The 19494-nt window shown below is 40.5% G+C and overlaps 1 protein-coding gene across 4 annotated transcripts in view; it reads left to right on the top strand.

Moving 5' to 3' along the window:
* CLTA (clathrin light chain A) overlaps positions 1-14955 on the top strand; it is a 47471-nt gene extending 32516 nt beyond the window's left edge. The window contains exons 5-7 of one of the 4 annotated variants that reach the window (XM_089670884.1): positions 622-675; positions 10836-10871; positions 14490-14955. In XM_089670884.1, coding sequence (XP_089527010.1) covers positions 622-675; positions 10836-10871; positions 14490-14661 — 262 coding nt within the window. In that variant the 3' untranslated portion in view covers positions 14662-14955. The remainder of the gene's footprint in view (positions 1-621; positions 676-10835; positions 10872-14489) is intronic. The other 3 variants (XM_089670887.1, XM_089670886.1, XM_089670888.1) reach the window with 3 other exon arrangements.
* The last annotated feature ends 4539 nt before the right edge of the window (positions 14956-19494 follow it).

The raw sequence follows: 19494 nt of genomic DNA, 5'->3' as shown, positions 1-19494 counted from the left end.
TGTTTAGTTTAGCAGGCCAAATTTGAAAAAAAAAAAAAAAAGACTGAACAGATTTCCCCCATCTGCACAATCAAGGTGGATGAGGAATCCTCCCCGCTGAGCTATTGTATTCTCACAGTGGCCTGTACTCAATACCCTCAGAATACACAGATCCGTGTTGCAGCACTGAACAAGCAGCTTTGATCCAACAAGGCAGTTGAACAGAAGCCGATTGGTAGGCTGATATCTGTTCAAACGCAGTGGCCAAGCACTGATCGAAATTTGGACGGTTCCTGCTGAACTGGAGGAATTTTGATCCATGTATGGCCAGATTTTCTGAGATGGGTCCCATCATAATTGAGGCTAAACAGGATTACAGATTTTGTAGCAAGGTAAAACAGGTCACATTTATGTATTTTTTTCTTTTTAATGTTGTTGTTTGACTGGAGTTCTACTTTCATCATTCACATCTATCTGTGTCTTTATCCTAATTGTGCTGGGATTATTCTTGTTTTACGCCTGTTTTCACTAATCTCTTTCTCGCCAAGTTTAAGGCTTTCTCCTATATTGTCTTCTTTTCAATGCTCTCTCCTTTCTTTTCTTGCCTGCTTGCCTTCTTTTTGGACTTCTTGCTGTCTGTAGGGTGGCAGATGAAGCTTTCTACAAACAACCCTTCGCTGACATGATTGGTTATGTGTATGTTGCTTAATTACTAATTCTACTGACAGCTCATATACACTGTGTTGCTTTTGTTTTACAGCTTTGAAGGCTTGTGTTTTGTCACTGGGATGCTGTTATTAATCAGACTAATAGAAAGGTTATTTTGGCACATTTATTTTTTTGTAGTGCAGACTTGTTTGAAACCCTCTGTTTTATTAGCCAGCTGCATGCCCTGCATAAGCAAACTTGGAAATCCAGATTCTTCTAAAAGAGAAAACACTTCTGATTTGCTTAAAATGACACCTTAGGGTACACCTCTTGTTCACATTGTCGTAAGAATGCCATTTGGCAGACCAGGGATCTGACTTGAGTCAGCGTTTGCTGGCCTTTTATAGCCAGGTTAACGTGGAACTAAACCCTCTTATCCTTTACAGACAAGGAAGCTGCCATCTTAGACTCTGATCTGCAGTTACCATGGTGCTGGACATGTGATAAGTTATGATACCAGCCATTTGATGGTTTGACAGTTTAGTTGAGAGCACAAACAAATGTGATGGGTATCATCCACGGCATATGTTGGATGTAATTGTAGAGGTGTGTGTTTTTGTTTTTTTTTCTTTAACAAATATTCTATACTTACCTGCTCTGTGCAATGGTTTTGCACAGAGTGACCCCAATCCTCATTTCTGGGGTCCCCCGCGCTAGTGCCCTAGGTTCCTCCTTTTCTCTGTGTGCCACCATAGGAAGACTCTTCCTATAGTGGCATACATGCAGGTTCAATCCTGAGCCACACTGTGTGTGTGTATATTGACCCACACAGTGCGTCTCAGCCCTGCCCCTGCTCCCTCTTCCTTGGATTTTATTGACAGCAGCAGGAGCCAGTGGCTCCAACTGCTCACATGGAGTCTAGTGAAGAGGGAGGAGTGCCGGATTGAAATCGGGCTCTTATAAGTATTTGGGGGGACTAGGGGTGGGTGAGTAGCACATAAAAAAGGCTGCAGGTTTTGTAACTTAATGCAACCTTTTACCACTTTAAACTGTTTGGTTTAGTTCCACTTTAAATGTTCTTTTCCAGCACACCAAGGAAATTTAATGTAAATTCTAAGAACAAACTTATTTCTGCTTTTGGTCTGTTAAAATATACCACTGTGATTATTTGGTACATCTCTCATACAATGAAAAAACATACCTCCTTAATGCTCCCAGATCTACCTCTGCTCCACTTCAATCTCAAGCAGTGTCATCATCCCTGCTCAGGTCTCCATGTGAACTGCAGAAAACATTTTCCCTGTGCTATGGAGTTGAGTACTGTAGTCCTAACAAATTTCTTGTCTTAGATTTACATCACTGTTTCCTGATGGCTATAGTATAGTTATAAGTAGCACGTTTGTCACCCTAGGACAGGAAGTGTGTTACTGGCAGGGTCACCAGGTAAAAAAAGAGAGGAGAAAAAAGTCTAAACAAACAGAAAACTAATGCAGCTACCACATCTAAGGACTATTACCAGGTGCATGACTTTGAATAAAGTTGGGTAGGTTTAAGTTGCTTATGATGGGTTAGAATCCTTCCTGGTATAGTGTAAGCTGTCTTCTTGTGTAGAGCAGGTCAGACATACGTATTTTCCTAGAGCAAATATTACAAGATTAGAGGTGTCTTTTGGTGTATAGTGTGAACCTTATGTTTAAAAAGGAACTGAATTCTGGAAGTTGTGCAGAAAAAGAAGGAACGGACAGATGAGGCTAGATCCAGTTCTGCCTGTGGTCTCCTTGTAGCTGATCTTTCCTTATTATTATTATTTTTTATTATTATACAGGATTTATATAGCGCCAACAGTTTGCTCAGCGCTTTACAATATAACGGGAGACAATACAGCAACAATACAGTTCAATACAAGAGGATTAGGAGGGCCCTACTCCTTGGAGCTTACAATCTATTACTCACTTACCTTGCTCTGCACTGTGTCTCTGTGGAGGTGGCCATCTTGGTAGAGGCATGGCTTTGCTTCCCTTATGTCTGAGCCTCCAGCAAGAACAGCAAGCAGTATCATGGGTACATCACTGAATCTCCTTCCAACTAAAACAGAGGCAGCAGTGCCTTAGAGCTCTCATGCAGATATTCTGCTATGAAACAGTGGGCACAGGAGTGCCTAAGCACACTTGAATACCAGGACGTGCAATGCTAATATACAGGAGAATTCAAGACAAAAGGTCAGACTTTCAGAGTATGGATTAGGCACAGTTAAGGTGACACTACACTCACACGTATTAAGTGGCATTAAACATTCTAAATAAGTGCATACATAATCCTTCCTATTTGTAAAACTGCAGCTGCCAGATACCTTATTTTTGATCTATTGTGTTGTGATCATGTGATCTTTCCCTGCTTGTTCCTGGCTGGGAGGAGAGATTGGTAGAAGGAGCATGTAGAAATCCAAATGTTAGTATGTCATATTAGGAAGTCTGGACTAGCTTCCTGTGCTTGCACAGTTCTGACTGGTGCTTTAGTGGTCACGTGACCTTTTCTATACGCTCACAAAGATGACTCCGTAGTCATGTGGGGTGCTTACACTTGGACTTGAAAGAGTGAATGGCTTGCCCGTTCACTAAAAGAGGAGCATGCGCAGGAGAGGTGCCAAAGGGTGATCCATAGTATCCAGTGCTACAGCAGGGACACAGACAAACAGGAAGTGCCAGTGAATGGCAGGATCAACCAGATTTTATTACTATATATAAAATTAAGGTGCAAATGATTAAGGGAATATAAGCTGACAAATATCCCTTGGCAGTATATATACATATAGGAAAGTTGTCTTAGGCACGCAGTTGTCCATACTTTGAAATGTTTATTTAGAATCATGGCTTAGGAACTGTATTTGTGGATAAATAACATGGAACAAGAACAATTTGTGTTCTCCGAGTGATATCAGTTTTGTAAAATGATTTGGCAAGGAGAATTTTTCAACCTATGTACCAATTTTGGTCCTTTTAATAAAATTAGTAGTAAATTATTTCCACATTTTAATAGAGCCATAAGTGAAATTAGTGCAGCCTGTTTATTGCTCTGATTAATATGCTTGTGCTCCTATCTGGAAGGTGTAATGTGATTGTGGTCCCTGTGGAGCAGTTAGGAAAATAGAATTACATGGTTCAAAAGTGTTTTTTGAACCAGTTCAGGTACATAGAGACAATGTGCTCAAGTCAAAAAGCTGTTCTTGTACTTGAGGTTAATGTTTTTATGAGGATGATTGAGACGTGGGTCATTCTCATACCCCTCTTTGAGAAGACTCAAGAATGTTTTAGAACTTGTGGCCCCTAGGAAGTTCTTTTCAGGCAGGATTGTACATTTAGAGTTGCCTTCCTGGAGAGGCTCAGACAACATCCTCGAAAAGGCATTGGCCTTATTAAAAGAATATAGAGCAAGGTGCTTCTCTGGAAGAGAATTTAATGGCAGAACAAATGAGTTCACAATTTTTATGATCAGTGTGAACAGCTACAGGATGATTAGCCCTTTCCAGCAGATGTCTCCATTTGGAAAAGGCTTCTTTAGTTGCCAGCAGCTACTTCTTCTCAATGTCATAATTGGGAATAAAGAGCTGGGAATTGGGAAGACCTTAAAAAACAGAAATAAGCTCAAAGATGAAGCTGCATCTTTTCTCCTCTTCGTTAAAGGATCCTACGAATAAGTCATATGTATCCACTTCCGCCGAAAAAAGGTAATTCGGGATCAGGAAGTACCAATATTGGTGCAGAAGTGAAGTCTTTAGCTTACTAAATGCAGTCTGTGCCTCAGATGACCCCACAAAGGTCATCCCTTTCTTTGTCAGCTGTGTAATTGGTGCCATCACCTTAGAGACGTTACTTTTGGCAAATCCAACAAATTGTATTTCCTTGATGGTTTTTTTAGGGCAGGACAGCCAAAACTTCTTTGATCCTCTTGGGATCCATGCTCACTCTCTCTGGAAAAATAATACATCCCAAGAAAACTGGTTCTGGTTTTGTTAATTTCACATTTCCCCAGTTTGATTTGAAGTAGATTCTTCCTTAATCTATCAGACATGCTTGTGATTCTGCTCCAGGTTATTGGAAAAGATGGGAATTTCATCCAAGCATCACAAGTTGTTCCAACTGATCCGCATATTCGGTGAAATGTTGAAAAGTTGCAGGAAATTGTGAAGGAACAGCCACTGACTGGAAATTCCCATAAATTCCCATAACTGGTTCTAAATGCGGTTTTCCATGCCTCTCCTTGAGAAATGCAGTCAAGGTTATATTAACACCAACCCTCCCCCGTAAGTCTAGTTTTGGCAGAACACAGTCTTTTCCAACATTTCAGAGATTAAAGGAAATGGATCATTGATTTCAATAGTGATTTTATCCAAATCCATTTATTGCACAGGCGCAAGGTGGAGTCCTTCTTTTTTTTTTTTTTTTTTTTCTTTCTTTCTTTCAACAAAGAACAGGGCTGCCTCTGCCCCGAGTGTCTGATAAAGCCCCTCTCTAAATTTTCAAAAAGCCACTCCTTGAGCACCTTTAGTTCAGGTTCTGAGAGACTGAAAAGATGACCAAAAGGTATTTATGCCCCTGGGAGCAATTTAATGGGACAGTCATACGGGCGATGAGATCCCTGGAATTCATGGTATTGTAGAGGCAGGTTGTCATACGACTAGGTAGGTACCACATCAACTTGTGATTCCTTGATCAGTGGAGAGCTTGTTTGATGGAGGGAATATGGGTAACAAAAACAAGGAATGCTGATGCCAGGACATTTTGGTGATTTTGATCAGCTGAAAGCTGATAGTCTGACAATGGTCAGCTTTAAATCAGAGTACCAGAGGAACATTTTCATGGGTAACGTGTCTTGACAATAAAGGTGTACAATCAAATGTCTCCATATCAATAGGGACAGATTTATTTCTTGTTTGAATATTATTGCTGTGGGCAAAATCTGTGTCCATAAAGTTCTTCCCGGCCCTGGAGTCCAGCATAGCAGAGCAAAGAATTTTACAACTCTCCAGGTTGTTTTTAAAAGAGATGACAAAATGAGATTTGTAGAGAATTAACTTTATTTATTTTTTTTCATAGATCAATGGAGAGGGAGACTGAGTAATGGAGTTTTTGTGCAAGCACTATAACATTGCTCACAGCAAATTTTGTAACTTTGTTGGGACAATTGACTGCGTAGTGACTGAAGTCCCCACAATATAGACATAAGTTCTCTGTACATTTCTCTCTTTCTCCTGAGTTGAAATGGATCTCTTAATAGCATCAAACTGCATAGGTTCAGGAGTATTAGGATCCGGAGACAAGGCAAGATTGTCCTAAGGGATCAGACCTAAAGCTGTCCAGCATTTTGGGTGACACAGTGAGAAAAGCCACAGCCAGACACCACAGAGGTTGCAGGTTCAGATCCTGACCCTAACTAATGCAAATGGCATATGTAAACAAACTGACAGGGTATGACTTCATAAGTGATATCAAACAGAAGGTTAAAGTCCTCAGTGAGAATAGATACGGACTGTGTCATAATCTCTGTGCAACCGGTAAGGAATGAATGCAAATCTTTCATCAGTAGAAAAAAAAAAGTGAACCCAACAGACAGTGCTACAAGGGCTTCTGGGTTAAGAAAAGTGTCCTGCCACCTCCATGGCATTGCATTTTGGCTTGATAGAGGCAGGGCCTCGAAATGCATTTGCATGTCAGTATCTGATCTGACTGAGAACATTTTAATATACATCACTTATATCCTTTCACAGTTTGCTTGTATATGCCATCGGGTTTATCTGCTTTTTCCTGTGGTGTAGCAGCCAATCAGGTGTGTTGCTGTGCAAGGAGTGTGCTGATAGGAGGATATAGCAGAGTGATAGCTTCTCCTTCTTTTTGCTGTACAGTCACAGGGTTGGGATGGGGATGAAAATTGTTAGTAAAAACAAAACCGCAACTGGGAAAGATTAGGCTTCATCCCCTGCCAGTAGGATTGCGCTCTGTGGTAGAACTTTTTAACTCTTAGGACTGAATGGACAGAAATGCACATCTTTTTGGCAGGTAAAACAGCTCTTTATACATGTATTTCATCTGTGTATTTAGCTGTCTGCCTGGAGGTCAACTTTAAATTAATAGCTTTACTAGAAAGTCTGTTGTAAACGTAAAGATTTGCATGTAATACGTGTTTGTGCCTTTTTTTCGGTGTTGTTTTGCAGCTGTCGGATGTTCCTTTCAGGCTTCTAGTGTTCAAAATAATTGTTAAAAAATTTGATTGAAAATCTAATAGAACGAGTTTGCAATTTCTGTGCCTTGGACTAAAAATAAGACCTTGGAGCTGGCCTTCAGACTTGATTTGGTATTGACCTCCTCCATTCCCCTATACAGCTCAGACTGGGAGAGGGAGGGCAGAACTGGCAACCAGTTGTGTGAGTTACATGCAAATAGATGTTACAGGGAACACGCTGGGGGGATGTGCTCATTGTGTGTTGCTTTTAATTTTTTTAAAGACCATGTCCAGTCAACAGGCATGGGTTGAAGAGTACACTACTTTATTCCTTCTACAGTCTAAAATAGACAAAGCAGTGTTATCCGCCTGGCTGTACTGTGTATATCTTAGAATTGGATGGACAGACATACAAATGCATTGTCGGGTAAAACTGCTCAATTTCATGTATTTCATCTGTGTGTTTAGCCATTTTCCTTGAGTACAGATTTAAGGTAGGCAATAAACAGGAATCTTTGTACCATTTAATACAACAGCACCAGAACGTGATGATTACTTCTAGTAATGTTAAAGGCTAAGTCCAATGCTCCTCCTTCCAGGTTTAGTTCTAGAAATACAGTACATCCCCAAAATCCTGTCAGGGGGCTTTTTCTCCCTCACTGCTGAATACCTTTTATATAAGCATGGAGCAGTCCTAGAATATATTAGTAGAGCCTGTCCTCATATTGGGACTTGCATCAAGCAGACTACAATTATTTATTGCCATCTATTGTTCTGAGCCAATCATGTACCAAGGATTGAGTCGAAAATTCAGCATCTCGGGGGTAAAAGTTACATTGCCCCCCCCCCCCCCCCCCCATGCAGGCCAACCTGTGACCACCAATAGTCCCCTATGTGATAGCATATGAGTGACAGGTCCTCTTTGTAGGGGGGAGAGGAGCAGTGTATACAGTGAGGTAGCAGTGTATACAGAGAGGCTCCCTCACTGGCTGTCAATATGTCTGTGCTGATTTTTAAATGCAATTGCCAGCTTTTTTTTTTTTTTTCTTCACTATAGCTCACAGAATTAGCTGTCACTTTCCCCAGAGCTTTGTTTCTTTTATCTCGGGAAAGAAACTAAAAGGAAACATTGTTTCTTTTAACTCAGGGGGAAATAAACTAAAAGGAAACTGTTTCTTATAGCTGGGGGGAAAGTGACAGCTAATTCTCTGAGCTATAGTGAGGAGAAAAAAAATCCGGTAATTACATTTAAAAACCGACACTGACCTATAGTGACAGCCAGTCACTGTGTGCACTGCTCCTCTCCTCCCTTTCTCCCCCCCCCCTCATATCTGCAGTACACACAACCCCCTGTATCAACTAGATTTTAGGGCTATTTTCAGCCACAATTTTGGTGCATCCCTACCTTTTTTAGCCTGTATTTTGGTATAGAGTAACAAGTGTTGATGCTGAATCTGAGCAACTGGGAGTGCAGCTTTGCTGGGTATATGTTCATTTATGTGTACCTATCTTTTAAACCAGAAGTGTGACCTGACATAGCATACACAAGCCTTCAAAATCAGGGACTACTTGTAGGTTCCAGTTGTTCCCTATTTCCCTCCCATACACAAGCATGTACTGAATTCTGTTCATTGGAATGTGAAAAGTGCTTGTGTACATGTACTTATTTTGTTGTCTTGTCATCAGATGGTGAAGTCCCTTTGTAGAGATAGTCGGCAGTTGCTTTGGCTCAAGATTAGGTTGTTGTGTATGATTAACAATCTGTGAGGTCTTTTTTTTTTTTTTTTTTTTTAAAGCAGATGTAAGAAAATATTACCCCTAGCCAATTTCAACTACCTTCTACAGTAACTGTAGTCTAGTTTACCTTCTGTACAGTTGCCTAAACAACTTGCAAATTATCATATGGTCTCTGCCAAAGTGTGATATTTTTTTTTTTTTCCTAATCCGAGCCAGCTAAGCTTGAGCACCGATTCTCACATTTGACAGAGTCCATGGGGACCTAATGAAGTGACAACATATGGGGGGAAAAAATGACCTTGGTGTGAAAAATGTTTTACTTGTTAAGGTTTAAGATTCATGCAAATGGCCAATTAGGGTTGTACACTGCCTAGATCAATGTATTTCTGTAGTGGGTACAGCCTCTAGGGACGCATTTCCTCCCTGATCGCAAGTAACTGCTGCATGTGCGATTACATGCTGGCAATGTCAGCCTGTCATTGATTTGTACAGGCTTCCTTTCCACATCTGATCGGAAACACCTGGTTGTATGTTCCACATAAATGCTCCGACCTTTGTAGTAAGTTCCTAAACTGCTGTGTGCATGAAGCCCATAAGAGTACCATATATTTCTCATTACATGTGCAGGCTTGGTTTCTTGCTTTGCAGTACAACACATGGCTGTGCTTTACAGCTCCTCCTTTATAATGCAAGTTCATAATGGTGGCCATACAGTCTTCAATGAATTGTTTTCTTTTCCAATTGATCTTTCCCAATATGGGAATACTCAGTCTATAGTCAATAACACAATTGATCTATATGCCACACACAGGTATTGGATTTTGTTCAATAGTTGGAAGATACGTTCATAAGTTCTCAATCGCATCTGTTTCCACCCTGCAATGTCATAATCTGATTGATCAAAATACAATCAAATTAGTGACCAGAGTATCTCAGTGCTGCCAATTGATGTAAAACTAATGATTTTTCTCCCCGGCTGATCAACTTAGCATGTTCAACTCCCATCTACATCGGTCTAAATCAGTTGGAAGGGAAGTTTTGGGTATTTGATTATTTGCTGATTTGAATCATTTTGATGGATTTGCACATTGATCGGATTAAAAAATAAGTGTGTGTATGGCCACCATAGGTCAACCAGCTCATTACAACCAATAATCTCCCTGTGTGACTGATCTCTTACCTCAACAGTTGTTAACAGAGAGAGTAATGGCACTGAGCCAGAGTTCTCTAGTTACTAATCTGCAATACCCTATATTTAAAGGGGTTCTAAAGTTAATATTTCTTGCGCTAACACATTCCCTCCATTAAGGTAAAAAAAAAAAAGCGTTTTACCACTTATTGCCCCCCTTCGTAAACATTTGCCTGAGTCTTCTCGTAATCCAGAGCGGTCTTGGTTGCAGCTCTTCTCTTCACCTCTTAGTCTCACAGGAGTCTCGGGGATCAGCGGGAGCCTTTGGCTCATGCTGCTATTAGTCAAAACCTGTTGAGGGAGCTAGCGGGGCATGGCCAAGTCACACTATGTGTGTTTATGGATGCTCATTGCCCGGCTTGAGAGCATGCCTTCAGGTGTGCCCCAATAGAACACAAATTGCTATGGGGACACACACTGGAGAGGAGAAGGGGCAGCACCGGCGGGGGACTCTGGAAGAGGAGGTAAGGGGCTGCTCTGTGCAGTACTATTGCATAGAGTAGGTAGGTATAGAAAAAACAGCTTTACAATCCCAAACTGCTAATGTATGAAAGAACAAGCATGGAAAAATGTGAAGGTCATATTTTAAAAAGCTGGTAAACCCTGTAATAAAAACTAAACTATGAGCACACAGAAAATTCAGTATATTGCTGCTTTCAAAGCACTTCAGCTCAGCATGGAGTTTTGAGCACTCGAGAACAGGCTTGTGCATCTAAATTGTTTGGGGGTTTTTTTTATGTTTTATTTTTGTTTCGTTTTGTTTTTTTTCTGTGATGTCGATAATTAGAAACCATTGTGCATTTATGTGCGTTTCAGAATATTTTGTGTTCGTAAAAGAAAACCTTAAAAATCTCCTTTAGACCCTGCTGAGCCCAAAGATTAGAGTCTCCTATTAGACATATCACTGAGCAGAACTGGTATTTAAAGAAAAGTTTCCTGACAGCATGCCAGCTGAATACTGTTGTGCATGTCCCGCTTGCCATCAGCATTAACTTCATTTTCATTTTCTATATCTGACTTAAACTTTTTTCTTCTTGTTTTTTATTTCTTCTCTTCACCTTTTAAGCACAAACATAAACCATCCTTGCTACAGCCTAGAACAGTTAAGTAAACTCTTCTCACTGCCCCCCTAACCTGTCTGTCCCATGGTTAGTGCTAGTGTCGTAGTGACCTGTCTGCAGTGATGTTGCCCGTCCTGAATCCAGATGTGTCCATGCCTCATCATGAAATGCCCATCTTCATTGTAGATCTTCAGTTTGCTTTTCCTGGATTATCTACATGTTGCATTTCCTTTTATCTGTTTTGTGCTTGTTTTAACATTAAATAAAAATGGTTTGGATGCTTTTGTAAAATGAGGGCATTTGTTGGGTGGCTTTAACTGCTAGGCTTTGTAGATTAGAATACTAGAAGCTTTTTAGATTATCCAAAAACCTTCATGATTAGGTAAATGCAACAAGACTAAGTTAGTTTTTTAGAGTAGTTGGGTGCAAACAGTTGTAGGTTTGCTGCTTGTCTGCTATACATGTCTGCTAATCTTTTTGAAAATGGCTCCTACTATACTTTTATTCCTGACTGTGCAAGTGGAGGAGAGGAAAAAGTCTTGGCAGCCAGTGAGATTATAGCTTTCATTCTGGAGCAGGTTTGAAAATGGAAGATCAGTCTCTGTGGCTGTACAACACCAATACCTATGTTCTCTGTTAAAGTATAATATAGATGCTTTGTGTGTTCTAAAATCAGCTCCAATTTTAGCTTCCGCTGTGCTCTATTGATATTATTTTGTATGATGAAATAATGAAGTATGTTGCAGAGAAAATCTGCCTTTACAGATTTAGTTTGTGTGTTTTTTTTAAATCTATAGCAATGTAGTGTGCTGGGCTTAAAATGCATGGATTTGTCCACATCAGAATTTTTTGTTATGAGGGATGTGGCAGATATATGGTGGGTATGACTTGGCTGTTAAGGATTTGACAAAGAGAAAGTGTTCCTCCACGTAGGCTTTACCTTCCCACCCATTTTAACCTCACATAGTTACGAATAAGAAGCTACACACTCCAGAATTGTTTGCAGCTCAAATTCGTTAAATCTCTTGCCAACCACATATGTGCAGCTGCAAGTAAGGTGAGCCTTAACACCCGTACGCTGCACATATGTGTCCTTGGTGGCTAAGGTTTATTTGCCGAGAGCCTGCCTACTGTGCGTTGGTAGCATAGTGACTGAGCTGTCGCTGACAGATCCTGGTCTCTAGTTATAATTGTGAACTGTTGGGACGGGCTTCCGATCATGTGACATCCAGTCAGTGGTAACATGATCAATACGTCCGCCCCCACCTGCCTTAAGACCCCGTTAAAGGGCTGCAGTGGGCTGGTGGGAAGACGTTAATGTATTTAAACCCAAGAACAATAAAATTAGAATATTGCAGCTTCTTTTTTTCATGTGAAGTACAAAAAAACCTGCAAGAAATCCAATGTTCCTTGTAACTTGAAACACCAATAAACATTATTCAATACTGTACACAAGTTCTTTGCTGTGGGCTACAGAATATTTCACCCTATGTTATGGACAGAAGAGGCGAAGGCAATCCAAAATCAGAAGAGCAGCCTAGGGTGACAACACCATTTCTTCATAGATGGAGAACAGCCTAGGGTGACAACACCATTTCTACATAGATGGAGAACAGCCTAGGGTGACAACACCATTTCTACATAGATGGAGAGCTGCTTTGGATAACAGCCTTGCTTCTCCATAGATGCAGTACACTGAGTGAGTGACGTCAGTCTAGGACAGGGAGTGTAACTGGTAGGATCACTAGGTGATGATAAATGCAACAAGTCTGAAAAAAGGCTACAAATGCACCCGCCACATCAGGGAACTAACCAGGTGCAATAGATTACTATAAACATAGTGCCTTTAAAGGGACTGTGGCTGTTTATTTAGAACCATACAATTGAAAGACTGCTTGTGTTTAAAGGGTTAGTTCACCTTTACCAAACAACTACCTGTTAAGATAAGGGATGTCTGTAGATAAAAACAAGCTGTGTAACTTTCACTAAAGTTGAATTCGATCTATCTATCTATCTATTCAGTCGTATCCGACCCTTGGTGATTGCATGGACCTATGTATATATAATTACGGTATCAACCTAAATAAAGAATATACCCTATAGCATAAAGTCACACCGTCACCCTTGAAAGTGTGTGTGTGTGTGTGTGTGTGTGTGTATGTATGTGTGTATATGTATGTATATGTGTGTGTGTGTGTATATGTGTGTGTGTGTGTGTGTATATATATATATATATATATATATATATATATATATATGTGTGTGTGTGTGTATAAAGATTTTTTATTTTTTTTTCCTCTAATATGCTGCCGTAAACCTAAATCTCCCGTCACTCGTAAGCGACTTTTTCCATGAATTCTCTTAGCAATTATTTTACAGGGTAGGTTGCCAGGTCTTTCCCCTACCATGCAGGAGATTCTGCATGGCCAGGGATGAAATTAGGAAATTTAGACAGGAGCCAATTAACCTACCAGCATGTCTTTGGAGTGTGGGAGGAAACCCACGCAAGCACAGGGAGAACATGCAAACTCCATGCAGGAGGCGCCTTGGTTGGGAATTGAACCCATGACCCACTTTACTGCATGGCAGACGTGCTAACCACTAAGCCACTGTGCTGCCCCAAAGTTGAATTAGACCCTTGCTATAGGTGTAGGACATTTGCATACCTCATGAAGCCTGACTGGAATACTCCCAGGATGTTGCTAGGGCATTGAGAAGGGAGAACCAGCTTTTACTGCTCACCTCCACCATCACAGGAGTGAGCTTTTTCTCTGGATTCAAACCTCTTCACATGTGCGGTCTCTCCCATGATGCAGCAGCTCTGCGCTCACTCCTCTGATGATGAAGGTAAATAGTAATAGCTGGGCCTACCTTATCAATGCCCTAGCAATGTCCAGGGACTTTTCCAGTCAGGCTTCATGAGGTACGTAAATTGCCTACACCTAGGGCATTGTGCAGCTCTGACTAAAGCTGAATAGTTTGTTTTTTATCTACAGTGGTCCCTTATTTGCATAGGCAGTTGTGAACTGACCCTTTAAGGTAACTACAATGTCCAGAGTTTCCTAAAATTATTAGAATATTTGTTTGGATTCTCACGTATTTCATGGCAGCATATACAGTATAGCATACATTAGAAAATAAATATGTAGGGCACAGTCCATCTTGAAGAAAATGTACGCTTTCCAGAGATATGCATAATCAAAGTACATTCAATGTGGACATTTATATAAAGGAAACTATCAGAAAAGTACAATTTTGCAAACGTAGATTTGATATCCAAGTCTCAGCAAGTATCATTGTAGTTGGGCGTAATAGAGGATAGTTTGGAGCTTTAGGGTGCATTCACACTTGCACCCTGTCCGCAATAGGCTGTGAGAACCCCAGTGGGGGTTCCGTAAGTAGGCAACCCCAATGAAAGCAATGGGAGGCTGCTGGCACTCATAGCTAATCGCACCCACTCAGGCTTTCTATGTCAAGGGTAATTACATGTGTTTTGGCGTGATTAGCTGTGAGAGCCAGCAGTCTTCCGTTGCTTTCATAACTATATTATAGACATAGTTTGTTTTGAAGTCGACCGTTCTATTATCCAGAGAATAAAACTGTAAAATGTTTAGATTCCATTTGTTCACATTTTCTAATAAATTCCTTGCTAATTCCAGGGCTGCTGAGGAGGCATTTGTAAGCGACGTTGATGAATCAACCCCGGGGACAGAATGGGAACGAGTGGCTCGTCTTTGTGACTTTAACCCCAAGTCTAGCAAGCAGGCAAAAGATGTCTCCCGTATGCGTTCAGTCCTGATATCTCTCAAGCAGTCTCCACTAGTTCACTGAAAGGAAACAACAACAGAAAAACATGACACTTCCAATATTTTAATCTCAGAGAAGCTATGTTTGCAGAATATGGTTATATTTTACTTTTTCGGGACCAAACTACACGTGTATTTGATATTGATCATTGTATGTAATTGCCAGTCCATTCCTTGCTCCACTTCCCCTTTACTTAGAAATGAAAAATCGGAGGAAGCCCAGTATGATCATAGTCTCACCGTGTGCTTCTGTGTCATTGCAATGTGATTTGTGAAGGATTGTAATAGTGATATTAAAGGTCTGTATATGATAAATATATTACTGTGTCACTTACTTAGCCTTGCACAGCTACTCCAGACTGACAACTACTTGATAGTCCTGGTAAAACACATTTCTTGTATGCACTGTGCTGCCAGTAACTTGAACTAGAAGGTAATTCCTTTAATTTGGTATTGCTAGTTATCTATTATTATACCCAAAAGTTATTATACCCCAGATGGGAATTTTTTAAGTGTTTTATGAGATATGATGAAAATAATCAAACTAAATCACATTGGCTGATATCTTAGTGATACTTGGCATAACCACCATAGTGCACATATATCATATGATTGATATCATTTACCATCAAACTTTGATAGTTGATTATATATGGAATCCAACATGTTTTCATGTCTACAATATAAATGAACAGGTCATAGTAACTAAACAAAAAAACCCATAATGTGCAAAATACAATTCACTGATTCTGCATGAAAGACTACTGTACCTTTTTTAAATTGCAGTTAAACGGTCTCGCCATCAATAATGATTGAAAGGTTGTCAGTGGTGCCATAAAGGGGCACAGCAGGATATGACAAAAGGAACACGTAGTCGATGTCACCCACGAATCAACCGTAAACATGGTTATTACAAAATTGGCTTTGTAATCAAATACTGTGAAAATATGGAACTCTAACCACTTGTCACCCACCCACAGTAGCTTCAGTGCGAGTGGCACAGTTTAGGTGGGCAACGTACTGGTAAGTTGTCTGGTACATGCGCACTGGTGTGCAGCGGCGCGCTCTACTGACTACTGTGCCCGGTAGACACAGCAGATTAAGGCGTTCAGTACCTGGCCCTTAGGAGCAACCGGGTATCATGTGCTCTCTATGGCCAAATATAGCAATCACTTGGTATTTATGTAGGAAAACTCATGAATGAGTTTCCTTTCATGACAGCTTGACTACTGTTGTGGTGCTGTGCTTGACTCACAGCTATCAAATGGTACCTGGCTACCTGTACCATGTGATTAGCTGTGGCCAGTCACAACATGTCAATAGTAGCTAAACTGTGACATATGGAAACTCATTCATGACAGCTAAAACTATTGCTTATAACAGTTATCAGTATCCCTGATCAGCGTCACACAGTCGTATGATGAGACTGTACTGCACTGGTGACCATATATAAAAGAAAAAAAAACTTTTTTAACCGCCTCCCGCCCCCCATATAAGGAAATGGACAGGCGGCGGTTCTCTCGTGCGAGGATGTCATATGATGTCCTCCCACACTAGCGTATGCGCACCCCTGGGGGCACGTGGCGATTGGTGTGCTGTGTCCCTGGGACACAGCGGATCACCGATCACAGTATAGAGCCGATGACGTAGGCTCTATCATGTGATCAGCTGTGTCCAATCACAGGTGATCGCATGTAAATAGGGAATGCCGGCTATTGGCAGTCCTCTCACGTGCTCTCAGTGTGAGGAGAGGAGAGCTGGCATTACTCAGTGGACATGTACACTGATCATCAGTGCCTTGATGATCAGTGTAGCCTTATCAGTGTGGATCAGAGCTACCTTTAAGTGCCACCTGTCAGTGCCCATCATTGCAGCCTCATTAGTGCACATCAGTGAAGGAAAAATACTTATTTACAAAATTTTATAACCGAAACTAAGAAAAAAAAAAAACTTTCTCCAAAGTTCTCAGACTTTTTAGTTTGTTTAGCAAAAAAGAAAAAATCTAGAGGTGATTAAATACCACCAAAAGAAAGTTCCATCTATCTCAAAAAAATTATAAAAATTGAGTTTGTGTACAGTGTTGCATGACCACACAATTGTCATTCAAAGTGCGAGAGAGCTGAAAATTGGCCTGGGCAGGAAGGGGGTAAAAGTGCCCAGTAGGCAAGTGGTGTTAACCACTTGTCCTCCTGAGGATCCCCCCCCCCCTCCTGACCAGGCAATTTTTTGGGATACCGCGCTGCATTACTTTAACTGACAATTGAGCGACCATGCAATGCTGTACATAAATTAAATTTGTCTTTTTTTTTTTTTTTTCCCTGGAATACTGGAATTTTTATGTTATTTATACTAGCAATGGTGGCGATCAGCGACTTATAATAGGACTACGGCAGGCATTCTGACACTGGGTGGAAACTGACTAACTGCCACTGACATCTAATAAAAAAAAAAATCACTGACACTGTACTAATGACACTGGGCAGGAAGGGGTTAACTTTTGGGTGATCCAAGGGTTAACTGCTGTTTTACCTTGGAGACATGCTGTTTTGTATTTCTCTGCACAGCAGAGAAATACAAAACAGCACGTCCTTGCTGGCAGGAGAGAGACCTCTGTTTACACACTAGTCTCTCCCCTGTCCGCTTTGCACAGCGATCACCAGGTGTCAGCGGAGAATCTCTGACCGGGACATGCCTAGCCGCCAATGGCAACGTGGGTAGGGCATACATGCGCACATGCTCCCTACTTGGAAATGCAAATCACGCGTATATATATATATATATATATATATATATATATATATATATCACACATGATTTTGCGCAGCCCTGCCGCCCTGTAGCCGTGTTTCTGCTAAAGGGGGGCGGGCAAGTGGCTAATTTCTTAATTTTCAAAAAAATTATAACTTCATAAAAATTACCATGCCTCCTACTAAATATCTCGAGCTGTCTACTTTCTCAAAAGTGGTCTTTTTGTACTTTCCTGGCATTGTAGGGCCTCAAGAAATGGGAGGCTGTCAGTACATCAGATCTGATCCATTTTTAAATATATACACCATAGTTTTTAGACTCTGTATAACTTTCACACAGACTAACCTCAACCAATTTGGGTTATTTTTACCAAAGGAATATAGCAGAATACAATTTGACCTAAATTTTTAGTTCTATAACAAGCTAAGAAAAAAGTTTTGTTTTTTTTTAACGTTTGTGGGGTTTTTTGTTTGTATAGCAAAAAATAAACCTAGTGGTGATTAAATACCACCAAAAGAAAGCTCTTTTTGTGTCAAACAAAATGTCTTTATGGTACAGTGTTACATGACCAAGCAATTGCCAGTTTATGTAGCACAGTGCTGAATAGCAAATAAAAAATGGCCTGGTCAAGAAGTTAATGTCTGCAGTCCTCCTTTAAACCCTTGGGATCATAATTAAGTTAACCATGTGCTTCTTGTAGGGGGTACAACTTTCCAGAGGTCAAGTGGTTAACATCCTAGAGGGAGAGTACTTCCCCAACAGGATAAATCCCAAACATCCAAGACACTAATGGGGGGAGTCCCAGTTATCATTATGTTCTACAAAACTGTAAAAATATTATAAAATGATTTGGGCCATAAAGAAAAAAAACATCCCAAATGCATAGTGACAAACAGCCTCAGATACAATGGTGTCATACAGTTGTGTTCAAAATAATAGCAGTCAGACATCACTAACCTGATCAATCACTGTTTTTGGTAGAAATGATATTTCTACATGGCAAATAATTTACTAATAAGTGTAGTAGAGTAATAGAAATCCAACAGACCAAACAGTCATGACATGCATGCTGCTGATTCTGTGTAATTGAATCATTAACCGAAAGTGGCATGTTCAAAATAATAGCAGTGTGGAGTTCTATTAGGCTGCTTTCACACTGAGGAGCTTTTCAAGCGTTTTTGCGTTAAAAAAAAGCGCCTGAAAAGCTCAAGATATCTATGTATGTTTCCACACTGAGGCGTTGCGCTTTGGGGCATGTTTGGGAAGTTAAAAAGAACCCCAAAAACTCCTCTTCCCATTGAAATCAATGGAAAACGCCTCAAAAACGGCTCTGAAAAGCATTTTTGGTGTTTTTTAAGTCATGTGTCTTTTTAAAAATGCCCAAAAAGAGCTGTAAAAATGTGGTAAAATGCCTATGTGTTTTTTCTCTGTTTTTGCTGCGGATCAGTGTGAAAGTAGTCTTAGTGAGGTCATTCAGTCTGTAAAAACACAGGTGTCAAATGGGGCCTTTTTTAAGGATGAAGGCAACAAATGTACATGCTGGATAGAGTGCATTTCTTTCTGAAAATCTGGATAAAATGGGTCGTTCCAGACATTGTCTAGAAGAACAGCGTACTTTGATTAAAAAGTTGATTGGAGAGGTGAAAACATATAAAGAAGTGTAGAAAATGATAGGTTGCTCAGCTAAAATGATCACAAATGCTTTAAAATGGCAACCAAAACCAGAAAGATGTGGAAGAAAATGGAAAACTAACATTCGAATGGATAGAAGAATAGCCAAAATGGCAAAGCCAATGATCAGCTCCAGGGTGATCAAAGAAGGTCTAAAGTTACCTGTGAGTACTGTAACGATTAGAAGACGCCTATGTGATCAGCTAAGCTATCAACAAGAGGCCCTCACAAAGTCCCATTGTTGGAAAAACAACGTGCTGAAGAGGTTACAATTTGCCGAAGAACTCATTGACTGGCCTAAACAGAAATGGTGGAACATTTTGTAGACTGATGAAAGCAAGATTGTTCTTTTTGGGTGTAGGGGCCGCAGACACTTAATTCAAGCCACAGTACACTGTGAAGACAGTGAAGTATGGTTGCGCAAGCATCATGGTATGGG

This window comes from Staurois parvus, unplaced genomic scaffold (assembly GCF_062004578.1).
Source record: "Staurois parvus isolate SC_StPar_1 unplaced genomic scaffold, SC_StPar_1.0 ptg000096l, whole genome shotgun sequence".
In the NCBI taxonomy this organism is placed as follows: domain Eukaryota; kingdom Metazoa; phylum Chordata; class Amphibia; order Anura; family Ranidae; genus Staurois; species Staurois parvus.
Note: the sequence above shows the minus strand (reverse complement) of the source record. Positions and strands in the feature narration are given on the sequence as shown.